This window comes from Arachis hypogaea, chromosome 1, assembly GCF_003086295.3.
Source record: "Arachis hypogaea cultivar Tifrunner chromosome 1, arahy.Tifrunner.gnm2.J5K5, whole genome shotgun sequence".
Lineage (NCBI taxonomy): Eukaryota > Viridiplantae > Streptophyta > Magnoliopsida > Fabales > Fabaceae > Arachis > Arachis hypogaea.
In genome coordinates, this window is record NC_092036.1 from 102,652,932 (window position 1) to 102,677,049 (window position 24,118).

A 24,118-nucleotide genomic window follows, 5' to 3' on the forward strand; every position below is an offset into this window, starting at 1 on the left:
ATAGACTTAATTATGGCTTATAAGTTAAATCTATATTATTTTATAGTAGATATTATTTTGATCTAAGTATTTAAAAAAAAAACACATTCTTTTTGTGTTGTTAATTAAAAGATAATTTATAAATATAATTCATTAATAATTATTAATTTTATATAAATTTAAGAGTTTTGATATATAAATAATATTATTGTAAGCCATCTAATAATAAAATAATAAACAAAAATAGATGACTTTTATATGTATGTATGTACGTGCAGATGTGAGTGCGTGTGTATCTTACGCTTCATATCATATATTATTGAAAATACCTAGAAAATTAATATTCTATTTAATTATATTAAATATATATTAGAATTAACTACTAAAATTAATTATTAATATAAAATATATATTAAAATATAAAATATATATTAAAAATAAATTAAACAATATAAATATTTATATATAAATATATAATAATTAATTAATTTTAATATATAAATAATATTTTATATTCTATTAGTTAACACTACAACAGAAGCGGCGTTTAGCGGCGGTTTTTTCTCCCTTTAGCGGCGGTTTTAAACCGCCGCAATATAGATCCCCGGCGGTTATGGAGACCGCCCTAGTTATGAGCGCTGGAGTGAGTTCAGCGGCGGTTTTCAGCAACCGCTGGTATAACCGCCGCTAAATAGTTATTTCGCGGCATTTGTTACAAAACCGCCACTAAATCAATGTTCTACAATTCTCATCTTGTTTATCAGCGGTTTAAAAACCGCCGCGATTCAAGTGACTTTGTACAAATTTGGATGTATTTTGCGGCTAAGGTACAACCGCCGCAATATATGTCTTGTTTGTCTACATGTTTATAGGCGGTTCCGAACCGCCGCAATCCCCCATACAAATGTCAAACGTGTTTAGTCATTATGGCGGTTTAAAAACCGCCGCTAAGTTATCAAAAAAATTAAAAAAAACACAGAATTTGGGTTTTTATTTATAAAATCACATAAAATTATAATTAAATATTATAATAAATTTTGTTCCTTAGATTTGTAATTATTTTATGAGTTATTGTATTGACGGGTAGAATATAAACCAATACTAAGAATCGAGTTTAATGGTATCTAAAAAAAGTCTTAAAGAATAAATTTAATGATTAAGAGCTCTGTCCAATTCTAAAATAGGTGTGACAAAGAGAACACTAATCTTTTATCATTTATTTTAATATATAATAACTCATTTTTTATATACTTTTAATTTTTTTTTACTACACTATAATTTATTATTATTATTTATAGTTATTTTTTATTTAATTGACTCTCTCTAATAGGATCAACAATATTATAGTTAAAAATAATTTTTTGTATTATTCTATTATTTTTTAAGTATATACATAAAAATGTTAGTTTGTATTTTTTTTTCAATATTTTTGTGCATAGTATATTTTTAGTACTTTTGATATTTTTACTTTTAGTTCTGTTTTAAATTATAGATTTTTACTAATTATGATTTTATTATTATTTGTTCTTAACTTTTTATTTAATTTGTTCTTTCTAATAAGATCAACTATTTATATTATAAAATAATTACAATAATAAACCATACACAAAAATTATAATAACAAATTATACGAAAAGCTAATCAAATTTATCAATTATTAATACTTGATGATTAATTTTTTTATTTAATTTATCTTTTTTAGTGAGATTAATAATTCTTAAGAGAAAAAAAAATAAAGGGTATAATTGATAATAAAAATATTTCTTAACTAATAGTATAACGTAAAAAATTACCGCATAATCTATAATTTTTAACTTTATAAGTGAGAATTTTATCTGTATTTTGAGATAAACAAAAATAGTCAAACAAAAATTCTTCAAAAAATTTGAATGTCATTCTTATAATTAAAAGTTTAAAACGCTACTCCAAACTCACTCTAGAACGTTAGTGTTTAGTCAAATTTATAGATAGATATTCTGTTTATGGTGGCGGCAACTAGGAAGTCATAGCATCTGCCGTCCCCATTTTATCATTATCCATACAAATACAGAAGCAAATCCTCTAGTCGCAAATCACCAATAGCAGGCAAAATCTGCTAATTAAAATACTTAGCGCTCTTCTAATAACTATAAAGACACTATAATTTCTCTTCTAATAACTACATCAGTTCTTAGAAATGGGGTCCGTTAACTTTATTAACGAAGAACGGCCACTCAAAATTTACTTCATTCCATACCTAGCATCTGGCCACCTGATCCCTCAATCCGACATAGCAAGATTATTCGCCTCACGTGGCCACCACGTGACAGTTCTCACCACTCCCTCCAACGCCCAACTCTTCCTCAAATCAAATCCCTACCGCCACCATAACTACCGGGTTCAAACCGTTCAATTCCCCTCCGATCAAGTAGGCCTTCCCGCAGGCATCGAAAACCTCACCGGCATCACAACCGTAGACGACTCCTACAAACTCTATTCTGGAACCATGCTTCTCCAAGAACCCCTCACCAACTTCATCGAGCAGGACCCGCCAGACTGCATCGTGGGCGATTTTCTATACCCGTGGCTCCATGACCTCGCCATCAAGCTCAGAATCCCGAGGTTCGCCTTCAACGGTTTCTCTCTCTTCACCATCTGCGCCATGGAGTCCCTCAGATTACACCGTATGCAACCTACCGGCCCTTACCTCATTCCAGATCTTCCTCACAAAATCAACATGAACGCGGTACCGCCCAAGTTTCCCAAAGATTTCCTCGAAGTCCTGTTGGAGACGGAGGCTAAAAGCGATGGACTTCTTGTCAACAACTTCTTAGAGCTTGACGGAGAAGAGTACGTCCAATACTACAAGAAAATCACAGGTCACAAAGCTTGGCATCTTGGTCCTGCATGTCTTGTTCGCAGAACCTCTGAGGAGAAAGCAGAGAGGGGCCCTGAAAAGAGCGTGTTGAATGTTGAAGACTGTCTGAGTTGGCTCGACTCGAGAGGAGCCAACTCAGTAGTCTACGTCAGCTTTGGAACCGTTTGCCATTTTCCGGATAATCAACTCTACGAGATAGCATGCGGCGTGGAAGCGTCAGGTTGCGAGTTCATATGGGTGGTGCCGGAGAAGAAGGGGAAGGAGAGTGAGAGCGAGGAGGAGAAGGAGAAGTGGCTGCCGAAGGGGTTCGAAGAGAGGAACAAGACGAAGGGTATAATTATAAGAGGGTGGGCCCCGCAGGTGTTGATATTGGGGCACTCCGCCGTGGGTGCCATGCTAACGCACTGTGGGTGGAACTCGACGTCAGAGGCTGTAAGCGCAGGGGTTCCAATGATAACATGGCCGTTGCACAGTGATCAGTTCTACAATGAGAAGCTGATAAGTGAAGTACGAGGAATTGGGGTGGAGATTGGTGCAGATGAGTGGGGCGTTTATTGTTACGGTCAGAAGGAGAAGGTAGTAGGGAGACTAGAAATAGAGAAGGGTGTGCGGAGGTTGATGGACGGTGGAGATGAAGCCGAGGAAATCAGACGGCGTGTTCAAGAGTTCAAGAAGAAAGCTAGAGAAGCTGTCCAGGAAGGTGGGTCATCTTACAATAATTTAACGTCTCTTATTCATGAAATAAAAAGGCTAAGAGACTCTAAGCTACACGAATTTGAGTAAAGTGATTTCTTTCTCATAGATTGCAACGTGGTGCTTAAATTGGTAGTAGTTAATGAATGTTTCCAAACCAATAAAGGTATATAGTGGGTATGAATTAAAGTTTGTAAACAAAATTTGTATAAAATTGATTTCGATCAGGAATGATTTGGTAGTAATATAATTTATGTTTGGTAATTTTTATATTAAAATATATTATAATAAATTAAATATTGTTTGAATTATATTATTTAAAATTATTTTTAAATAAAAATTATTAAAAAATATAAATTTAAATAAATTTTAATATATTTTTAGTATTTTTTAATATTTTAATAAAATTAATAGAATCATAATACAAACTAAAAAAATATTCTATACACAAAAATAATAATAATAGTAAAAAAATTTATATAAACAAAAAAAATAAAAATTTTATAAAAAATAATAATAAGTATGATAGAATATAGAAAAAAATAATTTATTTAGTTTTAGGTAATTATAAGTTAGAGGGTAAAGTCACGATTTGCTTTTAAAGAAAAAAAATTAGACAAACAAAAAAATAAAACTTCAAAAAAAAATAAACGTGTTTGATACTTCAAACACTAAACAAAAGATATATAGTAAAATTAACTAATAAAATTAATTATTAATATAAAGTATATATTAAAAATAAATTTAAATATTATATATATTTATATATAATTATATAATGACTAATTTTAATAGTTAATTTTAGTATAAAAATAAATAATTAGCAATAGGACTTATTGGTTCAATTTATATCTTTAATATATAATATGTATATTCATAAAATATATAAATAAATGATAAACAAGTATTTAGTGTCACAAAGTTATAATTTAATTTGCTAATAATATGTAAATAATATTTCATATTATCAAATGTAAAATAAATAAATATTGAATTTGAGTAAGAATAAATTTAATTTTTACAGATTATTGGTCAAATGAGGGTGAATCAAATTAAAAGATTTGGATGTAATAATGTTAAAATTAAGAGATTTAAATTCACAGATAAAACTAGTCCAGAACATAGATTCCTATCATATGTATCCTTCAAATTTATTTTTTTTTAAATAAACAAAAATTTTATTCCATCAAGAAAATAATATAATATGTCCAAAGTTAAGGACTAACAAGCAAAACAAAAGAGCCGGGGTCTCCCAATTAACCTCATAATGAAGTAAAGTAAGCCAATTTCTAATAACGGCGAAAAAAAAAGAAAGTCATGATTTAGGAATTCGTAGACGAAGTTTCCAATAGATGGATAGAGGCAGCAACTATCGCTTCAGGACGCTCTCCCTCATGTTCGATTACGATCCTTCCAAACAAAAAGTGATCTTTCATATATATTAGAATAAAAGTGATCTTTATTCTTTATACACTAAAATTAATTATTATATATTTATATATAAATATATATTATTTAATTTATTTTTAATATATATTTATATTCTAATATATATTTTATATTAATAACTAATTTTAAGTTACAGCTAACCTAACATGCTTGATACCAAAAATATCATTACATACATGGCAAATAGTTTAATATATATTTATATTTTAATATATATTTTATGCTAATAACTAATTTTAACTTATAGCTAACCTAGCATGCTTGAATGCTTGATACCAGAAATATCATTACATACATGGCTAATATGTACTTTTACTTTCTTGAGTTATATGTTGGCGGAAACAATTTAACATGATCAATTCCAATATTTAGTGGTCAAGGGCAACGGATTTGGGGACACAAATCTTATCTCAATTACTTCATGCTTGTTGCCAAATAGCACGCAGAGTTTGTATAATGAGAAAGACTCACATATATATTTAAACCAATTATACTAGCAATATACTACAATTAATTATAAAATTAGTCATTAAATAAAATATATATTAAAATATAAAATATATTAAAAATAAATTAAATAATATATATATTTATATATAAATTTTAATAGTTAATTTTAATGTATAAATAATATTTTTATATTTTAACCATGCATAAAATACAAAGATATATTCATTGCAAAGGGAAAACAAAAAAGAGTGACCCACATGTTTATTTCCTCTCACTCTCTATTCAGCTATTCTATGTATGTCTACAATATGTATGCAAACACAATTTACCGAGACTTTCTTTAATTTATAGTTGTAAGTCTGATTTTTACCGTGGGAAAAATACTAGGTAGGAAAATTTACTACCAGATGGCAGTGGTGCAAAACTGCAAATGATTTGGCAAATGGCAATTGCTTTCACAAGCCTTATCATTCAAAAAAGTGAAAAACCAATAACCATAATAAAATAGTGTAGGGCTGTAGGCCACCATAGCCTGCAATACGCCCACAAGAAGAGCCCAACGCCCTAGGTTCAAATCCTAGCAGTGGTGACTAGGGTAGTGTGTGTAAGTAGGACCGAAAGTAAATCGAGATGAGTCGAGTTAAACCAAATTTAAATTTGGCTCATAAAAATTGAATTTGCCTCACAGCTTGACTCATTAATAATTTAGCATATTTCTTAAGTTAAAACCCGAAAAGCTCACAAGCTTACTCGAACTTACGAGCCAACTCAAATAATAACAATATAATCTATAATTTTATATTAATAAATTATAACTTATATATTTTTAAAAAATATTTAAAATGTTCGATTTTTTTTACTTAAAAAAAATAAACAACAACAAAAAAAGAAATAAAAATAAACAAGAAAGTGTTTAAGAAAGACAACTCGCTGAATACTACTATTAAACTTCTTCCAAGACAAGGAAAGCTCCACTTGAGGAGAAAGGGTCTTCATTGTAGTTTTTGTCATTATATTTATTACTGTGTTTGCATCTCTCAAGATCAACCGGAGATTAGCACGCCATTTTCAAGACATGATATCTCAGATTTTTAACACCAAAGAATCAATTTTATATATTATTTATCTATCAATAAATTATAAATTTTTTATTTATGTCTTACCTTAAAATTATATATAAAAATAAATATAAAATTTTAAATAATTAAGATCGTTAATATATATTTTACTATTTTATATGTATATATATAATATTAAAAATATAGATTAAATGCATATAGAATACGTGTATTAATAATTTTTATTATATATAATTGAGTCAGCTCACGAACTAATGAATTAAGTTTATCCAAATTTAAGCTCAGCTCAATTTTAGACTTAAGCTTGGCTTACCAACTCATGAATTTCGCTTATTGAGTTCTGTTACGGCCTGACCCAAACCACCAGCGGTTTGGGCCGACCCGAATACCATCCGACCCGGACAGTTAGGAACGAGATGCTCGATCTCCGACCCGGACACGCGTCCCTAATAGCTGCGTTGCAGCTGTGTAAAGGAAGCATCAAGGCAGGTGGGCCTGTCCTTGATGGGCCCACCTCTAACAAGGTATATATGGGGAAGGTTTTGCCCTTCCCCAAGGTACGACACACACTACCTTACCCTCTTTTTTGCCTGCACCTTCGACTAACTTGAGCGTCGGAGTGTCTTTGCAGGTGACACCCCCCTTCACATCGAGAGCTCGGAACATCGGCTACTCCAGCTTCACTCTCACGACCTGGTTCCAAACCACACCCCACCTATCAACCCAGGGATCCTCCCGAACCGTTCGGTACCCAACCTACCGAACCTTGGCGCCGTCTGTGGGGACTGAATGGAGATCGCGCCAGGTCCAGGGGACCACGGCCGCGTGGCGGGCCCCGAGGGGGCGGCCTCCGTCGCCTCCCCCCGCGAGCGGTTAAGATCCCCTCCACGACGAACCGAGGTGCAGTCGAGAGCTTAAGACAGGCGCCCCTTCGGGGGAACTGGTAGCGACAGCGCCAGGATAATGCAGGAGCTACACCACAGGATGCAGAACCTGGAGCGTCAACTAGCAGATCAGGAGCATCGTCAGCAGATCTCCGACCCCGACTACTCTCAGTCTCCCAAGAGTCAGGGAAGAACCTCCTACCGAAGTAGTCGGTCCCGACGTACTTCCGTCCCGAGATCAGGGAGTAGCCGGGAGAACATTGAACACCCCAGGAGGCGAAACAACATAATCATTTATGCCCGGGGCAAACGGGCGGGCGTCATGAGACGAGAGCGCGAAAACAGAGAAGAGAGGTCTCGGGGAACACGGCGACCCATCATTATGGGCGCCACCCCATTCCACCGTTCTATCCTCGAGGTCCGGTTGCCAAAACACTTTGACAAACCAACGGACATGAGGTATGACAGGACACAAGACCCGCAGGAGCACCTCACGGACTTTGAGGCCCGAATGAATCTCGAGGGAGTGGGAGACGAAGTAAGGAGCCACACTTTCCCGGTCACCCTGGCAGGCCCTGCGATACGGTGGTTCAATAGCCTCCCGCAGGGCTCCGTGGCCAGTTTCTCGGACATCAGCCGCGCTTTCTTAGCCCAATTTACCACCAGAATTGTGAAGGCCAAACACCCGATCAATCTACTCGACGTCACTCAGAAAGCCAACGAGACGACCCGAAAGTACCTAGATCGCTTCAATGATGAATGCTTGGAAATAGAGGGGTTAACAGATTCGATGGCGAGTCTCTACCTGACGAACGGACTTCTTAACGAGGACTTCAGAAAGCATCTCACCACGAAGCCGGTCTGGACGATGCAAGAGATCCAAACGGTAGCCCGTGAATACATTAATGATGAGGAAGTCAGCCGAGTGGTGGCTGCCAACAAGCAGCAGCCCTCCTATACTCAGCCCAGGCAACATGGCAACGGAGAAAGACAGAAGGAGCACGCCAAAGACGACGGCCCAAGCAAGACACATAGACCGTTTCCTTGTGTGGGAAAGTTCACCAACTACACTCCCCTCACTCTCCCCATCATAGATGTCTACCAACAGATAGCTGAGAAGAAAATCTTGTCGAAGCCCCGTCCACTGAAGGACTGGACTGGCGGTAACAAGAGCCTTTACTGCGATTACCATAAGGGCTACGGACACAAAACGCAAGACTGTTTCGACCTAAAAGACGCGCTGGAACAAGCAATTAGGGATGGGAAACTAGTTGAATTCTCTCACCTCATCAAGGAATCGAGGAGACGGGGTCGCGACCAAGATGGGGAAGACAAGTCCCGAACGGCAAAGCGACGGCAAGAGCCAAGGGACGGGGACCACGGTCTTACCATAGTGAATGTAGTGACCGCGAGGAACACAGCCCCAAGATCGAGATCAGCATACAGAAAAGAAGCCAAAGTCTTGGCGATTTCCTCCTCCTCCTCTTCACAAAGCTCCAAGAGGGCCCCATCCATTTCTTTCGGCCAGGAAGACCGATGGTTCGACGAGATCTTGGAAAACCCTCCCATGGTCATCACGACCAGGGTGGGAACCGGCCTCGTCAAACGAATCCTTATAGACACAGGGGCAGACTCAAACATTATGTTTCGCAACGTCTTCGATGCATTAGGACTGCAGGACGCCGACCTGACGACTCACCAGCACGGTGTCGTAGGGCTAGACGATCACTTCATCAAGCCTGACAGGATAATTTCCCTGCCGGTCTCCATTGGAAGAGAACAGGGACGGAGATCAGTCATGGCCGAGTTCGTAGTTCTGCGAGACTCCACGGCCTATAACATCATATTAGGGAGAAAGACCATCAACGATGTCGGAGCCATAATCAGCACAAAGCTGCTAGTGATGAAGTTCGTCACGGACAACGGATCTGTAAGGTCCATAAAAGGAGAGTTGGAAACGATGGTCGCTTGCGACAATGCCAGCCTCTCTTTGAGGAAAAAGTCCAAAGAAGTATCAGGGGTGTTCCTCGCCGACCTGGATGCCCGGGTAGATGATAACCCCAGATAAGAACCAGAAGGGATCCTAGAAAAGTTCAGTGTTAGAGACACGGAGGAAAAGTTCACGTTCGTGAATAGAAATCTCCCGCACGAATTGAAAGAACCGTTGGTAGAAATGATCAGGGCTAATGGCGATTTGTTCGCCTAGACGCCAGCCGATATGCCAGGCATAGACCCTCATCTCATGTCACACCACCTGGCCGTCAAACCTGAGTCCCGACCGATGGCTCAAAAGAGAAGGAATATGTCACAAGAAAGAGCAGAGGAGGTGGCCAAGCAAACGGCCAGCTTTCTAGAAGCAGGTTTTATTCGAGAACTGGACTACTCGACTTGGTTATCGAATGTGGTCCTGGTAAAAAAGCACAATGGAAAATGGAGGATGTGTGTGGACTACTCCGATCTCAACAAAGTGTGTCCCAAGGACTGCTACCCCCTTCCCAACATTGACGCCCTTGTCGATGCGGCGGCGTGGTACCAATATCTGAGCTTCATGGACGCCTACTCCACCTACAATCAGATACCGATGCACCGGCCTGACAAGGACAAGATAGCATTCATAACACCAAAAGGAATCTACTGCTACAAGGTGATGCCCTTCGGCTTGAAAAACGCGGGGGCCACATACCAGAGACTAATGAACAATATATTCAGCGATCTCATAGGTAAGACAGTAGAAGTCTATGTAGACGACATCCTTGCTAAGACCACCCGAGCAGAGGATCTCCTGGGCGACTTGAGAAACGTGTTCGCGTCCCTTCGACAAAACGACATGAGGCTTAACCCGCTCAAATGTGCCTTTTCCATAGAGGCCGGAAAATTCCTGGGGTTCATGATCACTCAAAGGGGGTTGAAGCCACTCCTGAAAAATGCCAAACAATACTACAAATGAAAAGCCCAGGATGTATCAAAGACGTCTAGAGGTTGGCAGGAAGACTCATCGCGCTATCCTGTTTCCTCGGAGCGTCGGCAGAAAAAGCCCTCCCTTTTTTCAATCTAATGAGGAAAGGAATGGCGTTCAAATAGACCCCTGCGTGCGAAGAAGCATTCCAACACTTCAAAGAGATCCTAGCAGCACCCCTCGTACTCGGGAGGCCCAAAAACGGGGAACCGCTTTACCTATACCTGGCCATAAAGGAAGGAGCGCTCGCAGCAGTCTTAGTACGGGAAGAAGCAAGGACCCAACAGCCAATCTACTTCGTGAGTAGAGCGCTACAGGAAGCAGAAACGAGGTATAGCAAACTAGAGAAACTGGCACTGGCACTCTTGACCTCTTCCCGCAAACTAAAGCAATACTTCCAAGGCCACCAAATCGTTGTGAGAACAGATCAAGGAATCCGCCAAGTACTTCAAAAACCCGACCTAGCGGGAAGGATGATGACTTGGGCCATCAAACTCTCCCAATATGACTTGCGGTATGAGCCCCGGCATGCAATCAAGGCACAGGCAATGGCCGACTTTCTAGTAGAAGTAACGGGGGACCCCACCGAAGAACCGGGTACACGGTGGAGACTCCACGTGGACGGAGCCTCCAACCAAAAGTCCGGAGGAGCTGGGGTGATCTTGGAAAGTCCTGCCGGGGTCGTATACGAGCAATCGATTAAATTCGAGTTCCCAGTATCAAACAACCAATCAGAATACGAGGCCCTCTTGGGAGGCCTAACCCTAGCTCGTGAAGTCGGGGCGACAAAGCTTGAGCTGTGCAATGACTCGCATGTCGTCACCTCGCAAGTAAATGGGAGCTACCAAGCCAGAGACTCGCTGTTGCAAAAGTACTTGGAAAAAGTCAGAGAATTGAGTAACCAGTTCGAAGAAGTCACGATCCAACACGTCCCAAGGGAAAAGAACACACGGGCGGATCTCCTATCCAAGTTAGCAAGCACAACTAGGAGTAGGCAACCGATCTCTCATCCAAGGCATGTTAAAAGAACCGGAAGTTACCCTCCACCTGACAAAGGCAAACCTCTCCTGGTTGGATCCAATCGTCGATTTCCTCGAAAGCGGCAGACTCCCTGACGAAGAGAAAGCAGCTAAAGCGTTGAGAAGAGAGGCAGCCAAATACACAACCATACAGAGACAACTGTTCAAAAAGGGACTCAGTCAGTCCTTATTGAAGTGCTTACATCCCGAGCAAACGGATTACGTACTCAGGGAAGTCCATGAAGGGTGCTGCGGCCACCATATCGGGGGCAAAGCCCTAGCAAGGAAGCTCATCCGAGCTGGATATTACTGGGCGTCAATGATGAAAGACTCCAAGGAGTTTGTGAAGAAATGCGCCATGTGTCAAGAGAATGCCAATTTTCACAAAGCACCAGCTTCCGAGCTAAGCCTAATCACGACCTGCCGACCTTTCGCCCAGTGGGGAGTCGACCTCCTCGGTCCCTTCCCAGTGGGCCAGGAACAAGTTAAATACCTCATAGTCGCCATCGACTACTACACCAAGTGGATAGAGGCCGAAGCGCTAGCCAGCATATCCTCAGCCAATTGCAGAAAGTTCATGTGGAGACAGGTGATAACTCGATTCGGCACAGAAGTCGTCATCTCAGACAACGGAACGCAGTTCATAGACAAGAAGTTCATAGAATTCCTCAACGGCCTGGGTATAAAACAGAAGTTCTCTTCAGTAGAGCACCCCCAAACAAATAGACAGGTCGAGTCCGCAAATAGGGTGATCTTACAGGGCTTAAAAAAGCGGCTGGGTGATAGGAAAGGCGCATGGGCTGACGAACTCGCCTCAGTTATTTGGTCTTACCGTACGACCGAGCAATCCACCACGGGAGAAATTCCCTTTCGCCAGACGTATGGAGTTGATGCAATGATACTCGTAGAAATTGGCGAGTCGAGCCTGCGACTACTTCTGAAGGGAGTAGAAGAAGCGGTGGAGAAAGACCTGTTAGAGGAGGCAAGGGAGATGGCCCACTTGACAGAAGTAGCACTAAAGCAAAGAATAGCCCTGCGTTATAACGCCAAATTGCTCAAAAGGGAGTTTGAAAAAGACGACATGGTCCTGCGACGCAACGACATAGGGCTTACGACACAAGGGGAAGGAAAACTCGCGGCGAATTGGGAAGGACCCTATAGGGTCAAAGAGGTGCTCGGCAAAGGTGCATACAAGTTGGAAAAGCTCGACGGTAGGGATATACCGAGAACTTGGAATATAGGTAACTTGAGAAGGTTTTACTCCTAGCTCGAGCACGCCGACTTGGCGGCTCGACGAGTTTAGTGATTCACTATCGTTTAAGCACTTACCATGACTATATCTCTATTTAAATGCCGATTAATGTTTACTTAACAAATCTATTCTTCCATTTTTACTCAACTGTGCACCTGACGACAACACGTCCCTCATAACGAACAATAAGCGGGACAACAACATGGCACCCTGGGATTGATCATCCCGGGAGCCAAACAAGCTAGAAAGCTATAATAAACGGCCCCGATAATAATAAAGGCACAACGCGACCTCGCCAAAGATACCAATGTAACGGTAAAACGAACAAACGAGCAACGGGCAAACGGAAGCAACATACTATATAAACGGAAAATATATCCACAAACCGATCAAACGGCTAATAATGTATGACAAAGTTTCAAAAAGCAGTACAACAAACCCACAAAAAGCATAAGGTACAAGAGATCACTTCCTCGGCATGTCAACAATCTTGCCGTCCTTAATCGTCTTAAAAACGCCGATTGCTGATGTGTCGAAATCCGGAGCAACGATCTTTACCTGAGCCTTGAGAGCCTCTTCGATCATGAAGATCGCACTTTTTCCTTGCTCTCTAACCTCCTTATGCTTCTTCTTGATTTCCTCAGCCTCATCCCGAGCAGTCTTAGCAACCGCAACAGTCGTATCCCGTTCTTTCTCCAGGGCGACCACTCGACCTTGCGCGACACTCAGCTGACTCTCCAGGGTCATCTCCCGCTCAGTCAAGCGAGACACGGAGGCATCATCAACCTTCAACTTTTCCTCAGCAATCATGGCCTTCTCCTCGGCAGTTTTAATCTTCTCCTTCGCCTCGGATAGCTGCCCTTGGAGTGATTCAACTTGAACTTTGAATTTATTATTGGCTGTGACGGCAGACTCGAGCTTCCGACGCAATGACGCCATTCCCGACAACTCGAACTCAGCTTTCCGGGCTATGGCTGCGCCGCGAAGGAGATTGCGATACATTCATCGTGCTTGTCCCAAAAGGTCAGTACCGTGAAAATGTTCCTCCGTGCCGGGAAGTAGTTGGGAGTCTATAAACGTCCCGACATCGAAGTTCCTTTCCATCACGGTAAGGACCCCTTCTGGGCTAGAATGCGACCTTTGTCTCTTAGGCATCGGAATGACCCTCAACTCCTCATCCTCAGCCTCATGAGCAGAAGAGAAGTGCCCGGTACCCGCCACTTCCTCAAGAACAGAGGAATCACGCGTCGCACTGACAAGCTTATCTGACATAACGACGTCAGGAGGAGTGGGCGCCGCTTGCTCCCCCTCTTTCCCGGGAGGCACCACTGGTTGCTCCTCGGCCTTCTCTCCAACATCTTCCTCCAAAAAAGTCTTGAACAAGTTCTCGAGATCGGTCACTTTGACAGACATCCCCACTGCAAACAAGAAATGAACAAGTTAATCAGTAATCAGCATAGGCAAAACAAGCAACCATAAAAAAATAATGCGACGTAGATGACTCGCGAATATAATCCCGGGCGACCTCCCGGTTACCCATGAGTAGGTGGGGATTCACATGGTTTCTCCCAAAAACAGCCTATAATACGTCTGCTATTTTTCGGTCCACAGCCGACATCCCCTTGTAAGTAACCTTGATAAAAGCATTGGATCTCGCCCTGAAACTCTAATATGTCGGGATGAGGCGTTCTCCTTCCAACGATAACCAAAAAGGGTGACGACCCTTAACCGGTCGAACCTTAAAATACTTGTCCTTGAACCTATGGTAAGAGTCCTCGAACAAGCCGAATATCCTCCTCCCTTGAGCAGATCGAAAGGACATAAACCCCTTCTTCGCCTTCCTTTCCTTAGAAGGGTTCGTAAGGTTGAAGAAGTAAAGAAAGAAGTCGACGGACACTGGCAGCTCCAAATACTCGCACATCATCTCGAAACAACGGATTGAAGCCCAACTGTTCGGGTGCAGCTGCGATGGCGCCACATAGATCCGACCAAGAAGCCCCATTTGAAAGGTAGAAAATGGGATGCGAATCCCCACCTGGGTGAACATGGCTTTATAAAACCAAATCCAGTCGGCAACCCGGGGGGCATGAAAGTTGAGCTCGTATAACCGCTCATGAGGAGCAGGAACGTAAACGTCATAATTGGCCTCCTCGTCAGTAACCCCACATAGGTACTCGACCTGACGGAACTCGGTGAGCTCCTCCTCACCCATTTGGTTCGGGGAGTCCCTGAGGTCGGAAACCACCCAAGCATACGGGTCATAACCCGCGTCGGAGGTAGAAGCCCCGGCGACAATACGAGCCATACCTACAGTGGGGGCACCACCCGATTAGTCTATGAGGTCGGGAGCTCGAAAAAACCCAGAAACTACACTTAGCCTATTCTACAACTCAAACTAAGCATGCTTGAAGTTAAACCCAAACAAAGCCTATCCCGAAATGGTAACCCCCCTAACGCACCTACTTAACATTAAAAAGGTATCTATCCTACAAAAACCAAACAAACAGCAAGCAGCAAGCACATACAGCAAACATACAAGGAAGGGAACAGTAAAGGTAAGAAAGCATTGAAGCAGAAGACAGAAGGGATCGATGTTTACCTGGATTGACTGCGAAAACTTGGAAAAGAAAGAGATGCGCATGAATACTGGAATGAGACTTTGGATGTTAAGGAATGCAGAAGGAGGAGATGTGAGAAGCAAGAGTGAGAAATAAAAACCAATACAAAAACTGTTTAAAACTCCCGTAAAGGGAGCGCGAAAGTGCTGGGGGCAAAATGATCTTTGCGTACAGGGTTTTCCAACCCATTATGAGCATTTAATGCTCCGCACGAGGAACGAAGCGACAAACGGTCACCTCAGCAACAAACAGACACGCTCACAAGAGGCACGTCCCCTCCACGGGTGGCCGACCTGGCGACAACACACGGAATCAGAGATAACGCGCTACCAACCTCCTTCATGATCATTGTTAGCGCGTTGGGGGCATTGTTACGGCCTGACCCAAACCACCAGCGGTTTGGGCCGACCCGAATACCACCCGACCCGGACAGTTCGGGACGAGATGCTCGATCTCCGACCCAGACACACGTCCCTGATAGCTGCGTTGCAACTGTGTAAAGGAAGCATCAAGGCAGGTGGGCCTGTCCTTGATGGGCCCACCTTTGACAAGGTATATATGGGGAAAGTTCTGCCCTTCCCCAAGGTACGACACACACTACCTTACTCTCTTTTTCGCCTGCACCTTTGACTAACTTGAGCGTCGAAGTGTCTTTGCAGGTGACACCCCCCTTCACATCGAGAGCTTGGAACATCAGCTACTCCAGCTTCACTCTCATAATCTGGTTCCAGACTACACCCCACCTATCAACCCAAGGATCCTCCCGAACCGTCCGGTACCCAACCTATCGAACAAGTTCTTAACGAATCGAATTCGATTAGCTCACGAGCTAATTTAATTCACTTCCAGTCTTATGTGTGAGTGAGCATGTTGTACGACCAAAAAAGGAAATACAGTCGCGGAGCATGCATGATCCAAATTTAAAAATGGGAAAAATATATGATGAGCAATTTGACCCGACCGGGTTAGTAACACATGGAATATAATTTCAAAAGATATATAATATACAGTATTTCAATCTGAAATTTTAATAATGGGCCAACTTGCAGTAGTGCACAGTTTTTTTTCCTGGTATGAAATAATGGAATGATATGATACTGGAAGAGATGACAAATACTAAACACCAAACACCAAATTGAATGGATTAGCATAGGCATGACATTGACATATAGCAAGTAATAAGATTGGAAGCATTTCAAGTGCACCAGGAGTATCGGTGCACCAATTGTTTTAACTGTTGATCTAAATTATAAAAAATATATATAATATATATTAATTAAAATCAACAATTAAAACAACTGGTGTACCTGGAGCACTTGAAATGGGTCCAATAAAATTATATATTTACAATTTTACTAGTCTTATACATCATGTTAACATCAGGAACACAAAGAAAGCAAGCATCTTTTTTAACTTTGTGGAAATTAAACAAAACATTTATATCAATATACTCGTTCAGTCACTTGTTTGCAAAATTGAAATTCGTAAATTGTAATTGTTAGTCAAAAATAAATAAGTTTTAAGCTTTGAAGTAAGAATTTGTTCTATAGGGTTTATGAAGATGGCGTATCGAACAAAAGGGTGAACTTCAATTGATGAAGATTCATTGAAAAAAGTGAAGTAATTAAAGAAATAAAGAAATTAATAAGTAAAGCTAATTGAAAAAACAGGAGTTGGAATCTCTTATCAAAAAAATTCTTGCACACTTACATTTTCAGTGAATTTATAAGTCTACTTAGAGTTTTTTATTATAGGTTTTCTTTCGTTATCTTTACTTTTCATTTAAAACTTTTTGTAATCTTTATATTTTTTGCAAATTTATCTTTTCAACAAGTTTAATTTTTTTTAAGATTCAGTATTTTATTTTTTATTTTAAAGTCATTTGATAAAATCTTTGATGTATTTTTAAAAAGAGTCCTGTTAGAGAGAATACTATCTAGAATAACCATCCGAGTACTAAAGATAATAAATATCTTCTCAAAATCTTAAACTAATTTTTGAGTTCACCAATGATTGAATTTTTAACCTTTTGGATCTAAAATTTTAATACCATGTCATGATACCACTCATCCCAAAACTTCAACTAATAGAAAAAAATAACACTAATAGTTATATCTCTAATACTCCCTAAACCTCCATCGTCTATTAGCTCCTCATACTTTTCCTTTTAAAAATTAGTACTCACAACAGGAATAAATTTTACTCTCAGACTATTAAAATATCAAACTAATGAAATTTACTAAAAATATGTCAAACAGTAATGTAACACCCTCCTGTAATTTAATTTGAATTTTATGACTTGTTTTTCTCGCTCTTATCCAAGCTAAGTGAGTACACAAGCATGTTTGTAACTTGATTATAATATTTTGATTCACTGGAACCGCGCTAGCTTTACTTTTTGTTAACGATTTGTATTATCCATGGATGGTAAAATATTGTTTCCGTCGTATAATTAAACAAATAATTACTTAAGTGCCGCCGAGGGAGACATATGCTTCAAATTAAACCGTGCTTCAACTCTTTGCCGCCAATTGGATGTCAAACATATACGTGCAAAAGATCAGAATCGAAAGTTAATTTAATAATAGTTTGATTACTCTGTTCGTTTTTATAATTTTGCGAAATTTTTAATTAAATTTTTATATTTTTTAATTGAATTTTTACACTAATTTTTTTTAATTAGGTCCTTTTGATAGTAATTAACTTAATTTTATAAAAATTTAACTAAAAAAAGATATTTAGTATAAATATTCAAATAAAAAAATGTAAGTATCCAATTAAAAAAAATTTGATATAAAAATTTAATTAAAAAAATACAAAAATTTAATTAAAAATTTAACAAAACTATAGAAAGTAACATAATAATTAAACCTTTAATAATCTATGCATAGTAGCCATTCATTTTTTTTAAACTATAAACAAAAAAACTGAATAACTGATTGTATTAAATTTCCGACTTAATAAAGTCTTATGTTAGCTGAATTAGCCGACCTCAACACTAATATTGTTGTTAGCTGCATGCTACACTTTAATTTAACAATTTTAGGATGCTACACTTTAATTTACTTCTGAGAAATCTTCGTTACCAATTAGGCAATTAGAATAATCATTCTTGTAATCCCCGACAGACCAACTTTAAAATTGATACGTTTTAATTTGCTCTGTCTTTTCACATTCAAAATTGTCATGCTTTGTGACGGGCGTTGAACACAACACATTTTTCAAACTTATGCTGTTGCTTTTGTTTTTTTCAGATTCTGCTGTCTGTAGAAAATAATAGTAATTAGTAAAATAATTAACACTATATTATGTTGCTTATTAAAGGCTATGAATAATGATGCATTTTGTCTTTCTGTTAACTTCCAAAATATAAAAATAGAAAACAACAAGGTAGAAATGTAAATTTGAGATGTAGATTTAAAAAATACGAAGGCCAAATTTATTACATGAAAAAGTTGATGTAACCAGCAGTAAAAAAAAATAAACAATTTTATATTATTAGAGATAATGTCGCATTATTAAAAATATTAATAATAACTAATTAAATACTATAAATTACAAAACTTATTGACTTGGTAACCCTCCTTTTTACTACACATTACTTTGTTATAAAATTATTCAACAATAATAATGAACACCGAAATGCTGTACCCTAAATGATGTTGAACAAAAATATATAGATATATGAAATCTTATACTAATCATAGGAAATAATTGAGAATATAAAATTTTCCAATCTCGATAAAAACGTCATCCTCCATAATCCATATGGTATATATGTTAATTGTTAAGCATCAAGGTTGCTTCGACTTGAAGTTGAAGGGAAAGCGAAATTGAAAAAAGAACGAGAAACTAAGAGAGCTTGGAAGAAGTTTCCCGTAGCGAAAATAATGGAAGAAGAGCAGCCACTCAAAATCTACTTCATCCCCTTCCTGGCCGCCGGTCACATGATCCCTCACTGCGACATAGCAAGACTCTTTGCCTCACGTGGACATCACGTGACCATCCTCACCACCCCTGCCAACTCCCAAATCATCCGCAATTCCATTCCTCACCACCCCAACTTCGCCGTCCACACCGTCCACTTCCCTTCCCAAGAGGTAGGCCTTCCCGACGGCCTTGAGAGCCTCTCCACCGTAACCGACATGGTCAACCTCTACAAGGTCTACCAAGCCACCACCATGCTCCGCGACCCTATTGAGGACTTCGTGGGGAACCACCCACCGGATTGCATCGTCGGCGACTTCATGTTCCCGTGGGTGGACGACTTGGCTAACAAGCTTCGCATCCCAAGGTTTGCCTTCAATGGCTTCTGCCTCTTTACCCTCTGCGCCATTGAATCACTGAAAGCTCATCCTATTCCTCTCGATGCTTCTCCACCGTTTCTCCTCCACGGTCTTCCTCACCCTGTCACTCTAAAAACAGCGCCGCCAACGAACATAAAAGAGGTGTTGGATGCGATGATAGAGATAGAGCTCAGAAGCAATGGACTAATAGTCAACAACTTCGCAGAGCTCGACGGAGAAGAGTACATCCAGTACTACGAGAGAACAACGGGACACAAGGCATGGCATCTTGGACCTGCGTGTCTTCTTCACAGAACCGTTGAAGAAAAAGCGCAGAGAGGACAGAAGAGCGTGTTGAGCGCTCACAAGTGTATGAGCTGGCTCGATTCCAAGAAACAAAATTCGGTGGTTTACATATGCTTTGGGAGTCTCTGCTACTTCCCGGATAACCAGCTTTACGAGATAGCATGCGCGGTGGAAGCATCGGGTTGCGAGTTCGTGTGGGTGGTGCCGGAGAAGAAGGGAAAGGAGAATGAGGAAGAGGAAGAGAAACAGAAGTGGCTGCCAAAGGGGTTTGAGGAAAGGAATTCAAAGAAGGGAATGATTATAAGAGGGTGGGCCCCGCAGGTTCTGATATTGGAACACCCTGCTGTAGGAGCGTTTGTTACCCACTGTGGGTGGAATTCCACCGTGGAAGCCGTTAGTGCTGGGGTGCCAATGATAACGTGGCCGGTGCATGGTGAACAATTCTATAATGAGAAGCTGGTAAGTGATGTGCGTGGAATCGGCGTGGAGGTTGGGGCGGATGAGTGGGGGACTGTTGGGTTTGGGGAGAGAGAGAAGTTGGTTGGAAGAGAAGACATTGAAAGGGCCCTCAGGAGGTTGATGGACGGTGGCGATGAAGCTCAAGAAATCAGAGGGCGCACAAAGGAGTTTGGGAAGAAGGCTCGAGTTGCCGTTCAAGAAGGTGGATCGTCTTACAATAATTTGACGGCTCTGATTGATGAACTTAAACGGTTGAGATGCTGTAAGACAACACCTTAATTATTGTGTGCCAAATTTTCATTATTAATAGGACCACACATCACATTAAGATGCAAAATCCAATATGTGCTCTGTCACGTTGGATTGTTGTATGGCTAGTCAAGAAGCAACTAGCAAGTGGATTCCATGCAGATCTTTCCTTTTCCTGCTTATAATGTTAGTACTTAGTAGAGTCGAAGAAAGGATATTGACCAACTAAAATCAAAACAAGTCTTCCTTGGTCTATTTGGATCAAAAGGTTTGGAGTAATATAGTGATATTATTATGTTAGTGTATTATTTCTTGATTAAAACATTTTTTTATGTTCCCTTGTCTCTTTTTCTAATATATAAATTTGTAACAATTATTTATGAATTTTATATAACTAAATTAAGTACGTTTAATACAACAGATCACATAATAAAAAAAGACAAAAAAATATTATATTTAATAGTTATTTGTGACTCATCTGAAATATTAAGATTCGATATTCTCTAAATTGATAAGTTTTATGATTTTCGATTCTGAATAATTAACAAAAATACTCTAGCGTTTAAGTCAAAATAAATATGAGAAATAGGATTTTTAGAAATAAAGTTGTACTAAAAAACAACTTAGCTCCTTTTTATAAAGGTTTTGTCCTCTATCTTATCTTCCAGTTGGTTAGAATAGGAGAAATCTTAAGAATTAAAAAATCGGTTAAAATTGTGCTGAATTGGCAGGAGGTTTTAGACCTTGGGCCTGCTATGAAGCTAAGGGCTCCACAGCGCTTTGGGTTGTCAGTCTCGGAAATCGGATCCGTAATAGTAGTATTTTGGTAAACCTAAGGTGTTAAAAATTAGATTGGTCATCGAATTATTCTAGTTATTATATCATTGATTTATTAGTCTAATCAATTTAATATAGTTTAACTAAAAAAATCGTTATAATAAAATAATAAATAAATTATAATAAATATCTTAAAATATAATTTTAGTCTAATATAAATTTTAAGATGTCTTCTAAATTTAAAATACTATACAAAATATCATCAATTAAAAATTTATGAACTTATTTAAGTACAAATTCAAAATTTAAATACAAAAAGTCAAAAACAAAACAACAATTCAATTTTCAGCAGCATATTACTACGCAAAAAAATTACAGAACATTATTATATAACTAAAATCAATAAACCATGAAGACAGTTATCATCTAAGCATAATTAAGTCATAAAAATAGTAAAACACAAACATAAATTCAGTCTCCAACAGCACATTACTAAGAAAAAAATCACAAAATTCTACATAACTGAAATAATCAATAAATCATGAAAACAGTCGCCATCTAAGCATAATTAAGTCACAAAATAATAAAACACAAACACAAAATAGCAATTTAATTTCTAGTAGCACATCACTACGTAAATTGCAAGAAAATCACAAAATCCTACATAACTGAAATCAATAAATCATGAAGACAGTTACCATCTAAGTATAATTAAGTAACAAAACAATAAAACGCAAACACAAACACATACAAAATAGCAGTAATTCAGTATTCAGCAGTATATCACTACGCAAAGAAATCACAAAATATCAGCACAATAATGCAACAATACAGTAGAATAGCCAGAACTAATCAATAATCAATTAATTAATCAATAAAATCACAAAACATTCAATAATTAATTAATCATCATGTAATTTGATTTTCGAATAGAACATTAAAAAAATAATAAAAAAACAAACAAGTGAGCAGTGAGCACTGACCTTCAGTGTTCCCTCTTTCCTGTCGCAATCAGTCCCCTTCTTCTGTGAGCTAGGTCCACGGTTGCTACTTCTCTCAAGTTAAGGGCGAGGTTCAAACGAGGAAAGAGTTATGGTGGATACCTAGGCACCCAGCTACGAGCAAATAGAACACCTTTTAGGAGTATCAATACTGTTACATAAATTGTAAATGCATGAATGTGATGAACCAAAAAATTTGCAGTTCCTAATGGAATAGGTAACACAACAACCTTGCCCACCACTGCTACTAAATCACCACTGCCCCAAGTCAAACTACTTAGAAACAAAATATCTATAAAAAGTAAAATAAAATCGGACGAAAAAATCGGACGGGCGGTATTCTTTCGTCGGCCCAGTTTCTCCCTTTCTTGTCCAGTGTATTAGACTCCATTTTGAGACTCAAAACAACTCGGCACTTGCATCGGTGAAATAACGTATAATAGACCTGGAAATCAATGCTTTCTGGCCCCTCACTTCTGGCTTGATTAAGAGGTCTGAGACAACGAACATGATAGTGAGTAGAGTCAGCAGACAAAGACAACGACGAGCAGACGAAGACAACGGACGCTCGAGGAAGACGTTGCGCGCCTGCAATTGGTGAGTTTGAGAGCGATCAGGGGTTGGAGACTTGGAGAACGCCGATAGGACAAAGAGAGAAGCCCAAGTGCAATGGACGGCGACAATGGCTCACTCCTTGCGACAACGGTGATGGAGGCTAGGGTTGCGGGTAGCTCATATTTGTTGCTTTTTGATATCTCAAATCTGAAGGAAGGGGCTGGAGGTTGGGGGCTGGGGCACAAGGCTAGCATCTTTCTTTCCCTTTTTTTTAAAAGCTTATTGAAACGGGTCATTTTAGAGTTAATAGTTAAATTAATCCTTGAAAGATAAGTTAATAGTTACAACATCAATCTTTGAAGAAAATTGTTATTAGAGTGACTGGAGGACAAATATGATTAATTCGCAATTTTGGAAGGATCAATTTGATTGAAAAAATCATTTAATGATGAATTTGAAGAATACCTTTTCTTTCAAGAACTATTTTAACTATTAATCCGGTCATTTTAATAAAACCAACCGATTTTAATTTCAGTTTGACCAGTTCAATGGTTCACATTCAATTTTAAAATGAACAGTTTCAAATGATGAATCAAACTGTTGATGTCACTGGTTCATGATCAGACCGGTCTAATCGGTCGACCGGTCTGATCCAATTTTCATAAGCATGGGTACACATTATTAGCTCCATCAAGGCATAGGTAGTTAGGTACGTCTGGTCTGAAAGCAACACCTTCGATATTATATAACACAGTAGTGTGAATGTCTGTCACTGTCACAGACATTCTGAGTCTAAAATCAGTGTATATTACTATCTTTGAATAGTGTTAAGAGCTTCGTAAAAGAATTGAATTCAGTCTATTTCTTACCTTTTTCTTCTTTTGTTCATGTGATTTTATATTTATTCAGACAATATATCTATTCCAATTATGTAACTATTGCATCATAACTCAATTTAAACAACATATAAAATTTTGTCTCATAATCAAAATCTTCAGATGCTAGTTTCAAACTGTATCAAGCGAGTCAAACAAAATTGTAAATCAAATACCAATTGACCTAAAATAATTATTATTTATCGAGAAATCAATTAGAGCAGTTCACTCACCTGACGCCTAAGAGACAAGCAATTTTTAGAGGCAACGGGAATAAACAATATAGAAACGATATTTTGGGTTCATGCTATAATAACTTCACCTAGTGTGTCTTGATCTTCTTAATTATATATTCAAATTTATCATAGAACTAA

General features: G+C 38.8%; 3 protein-coding genes across 3 annotated transcripts; all 3 read left to right on the plus strand.

Annotated features, from left to right (window-relative positions):
* The first annotated feature begins 1,493 nt into the window (after positions 1-1,493).
* Positions 1,494-3,793, plus strand: LOC112705163 (UDP-glucose flavonoid 3-O-glucosyltransferase 7-like). Its single transcript, XM_025756019.3, has one exon. The coding sequence runs from the start codon at positions 2,156-2,158 to the stop codon at positions 3,617-3,619; it is 1,464 nt and encodes a 487-aa protein (XP_025611804.1). The 5' UTR covers positions 1,494-2,155; the 3' UTR covers positions 3,620-3,793.
* A 3,677-nt stretch (positions 3,794-7,470) lies between these two features.
* LOC112762495 (uncharacterized) lies at positions 7,471-9,459 on the plus strand. The gene is made up of 2 exons (XM_025808383.1): positions 7,471-8,976; positions 9,070-9,459. The coding sequence occupies exons 1-2, from the start codon at positions 7,471-7,473 to the stop codon at positions 9,457-9,459; spliced, it is 1,896 nt and encodes a 631-aa protein (XP_025664168.1).
* Positions 9,460-18,635: 9,176 nt separating this feature from the next.
* Positions 18,636-20,909, plus strand: LOC112705172 (probable UDP-glucosyl transferase 73B6). The gene has a single exon (XM_025756025.3). It carries the CDS (start codon positions 19,127-19,129, stop codon positions 20,564-20,566), a length of 1,440 nt encoding a protein of 479 aa, XP_025611810.1. The 5' UTR covers positions 18,636-19,126; the 3' UTR covers positions 20,567-20,909.
* The last annotated feature ends 3,209 nt before the right edge of the window (positions 20,910-24,118 follow it).

What these genes read in the sequence shown, in the direction of transcription:
- LOC112705163 (XM_025756019.3), top strand. Translation starts at nt 2,156, where the DNA reads ATGGGGTCCGTTAACTTTATTAACGAAGAACGGCCACTCAAAATTTAC.
- LOC112762495 (XM_025808383.1), top strand. Translation starts at nt 7,471, where the DNA reads ATGCAGGAGCTACACCACAGGATGCAGAACCTGGAGCGTCAACTAGCA. An exon ending in CCATGGTCATCACGACCAGG is followed by an intron (nt 8,977 to 9,069) that starts GTGGGAACCGGC and finishes TTAGGACTGCAG; the next exon opens with GACGCCGACCTGACGACTCA.
- LOC112705172 (XM_025756025.3), top strand. Translation starts at nt 19,127, where the DNA reads ATGGAAGAAGAGCAGCCACTCAAAATCTACTTCATCCCCTTCCTGGCC.